We start from the raw sequence: 678 nt of genomic DNA, 5'->3' as shown, positions 1-678 counted from the left end.
CCCCTCCCCCTCCCTCCTCCCCTCCGGTCCTGTCTCCAGCGGGAGCGCGAGACGCTGGTCAGGCTCCGCGGCGCAGCTCGGAAAGGAATCGTCGCCCCGACTGGCTTGAATTCCTCCGAAGCCGGCCCGGCGCGGCTCGGGCCCGGCCCCGCGGTCTCCGTCCTTCGGTCGAAAGAGCAAAACAAAGCCCGCCGGCCGCCGGCCGGGACCCCGCTCGCCGACCGCCTGCTGTTTTTCTCCGCCTGCGGGATTTGCAAACCGAGTTACATGCATGTCCAGTGGGGGCAGGTTTAATTTTGACGATGGCGGGTCCTACTGCGGAGGCTGGGAGGACGGCAAGGCCCACGGCCACGGCGTGTGCACGGGCCCCAAGGGCCAAGGCGAATACACCGGCTCGTGGAGCCACGGCTTCGAGGTGCTGGGCGTGTACACCTGGCCCAGCGGCAACACGTACCAGGGCACCTGGGCGCAGGGCAAGCGCCACGGCCTCGGCCTGGAGAGCAAGGGGAAGTGGGTGTACAGGGGCGAGTGGACGCACGGATTTAAGGGGCGCTACGGCGTGCGGGAGTGCGCCGGCACCGGCGCCAAGTACGAGGGGACCTGGAGCAACGGGCTGCAGGACGGCTACGGGACGGAGACCTACTCGGACGGAGGTGGGTGCCGCGGCGGCGGGGGCGG

The 678-nt window shown here is 70.1% G+C and overlaps 1 protein-coding gene across 1 annotated transcript in view; it reads left to right on the top strand.

Moving 5' to 3' along the window:
- Nucleotides 1-6: 6 nt before the first annotated feature.
- Nucleotides 7-678, top strand: part of JPH3 (junctophilin 3) — a gene marked incomplete at its 3' end in the record, with an annotated part of 23,663 nt that continues 22,991 nt past the window's right edge. Inside the window, exon 1 of the mRNA XM_012722861.1 lies at nt 7-653. Within this exon, the coding sequence (XP_012578315.1) occupies nt 272-653 (382 nt within the window). The remainder of the gene's footprint in view (nt 654-678) is intronic.

This window comes from Condylura cristata, unplaced genomic scaffold (genome assembly GCF_000260355.1).
Source record: "Condylura cristata isolate star-nosed mole 26May11 unplaced genomic scaffold, ConCri1.0 scaffold00009, whole genome shotgun sequence".
In the NCBI taxonomy this organism is placed as follows: Eukaryota; Metazoa; Chordata; class Mammalia; order Eulipotyphla; family Talpidae; genus Condylura; species Condylura cristata.
The sequence above is the reverse complement of the archived record's forward strand: the minus strand, read 5'-3'. Positions and strand labels throughout refer to the sequence as shown.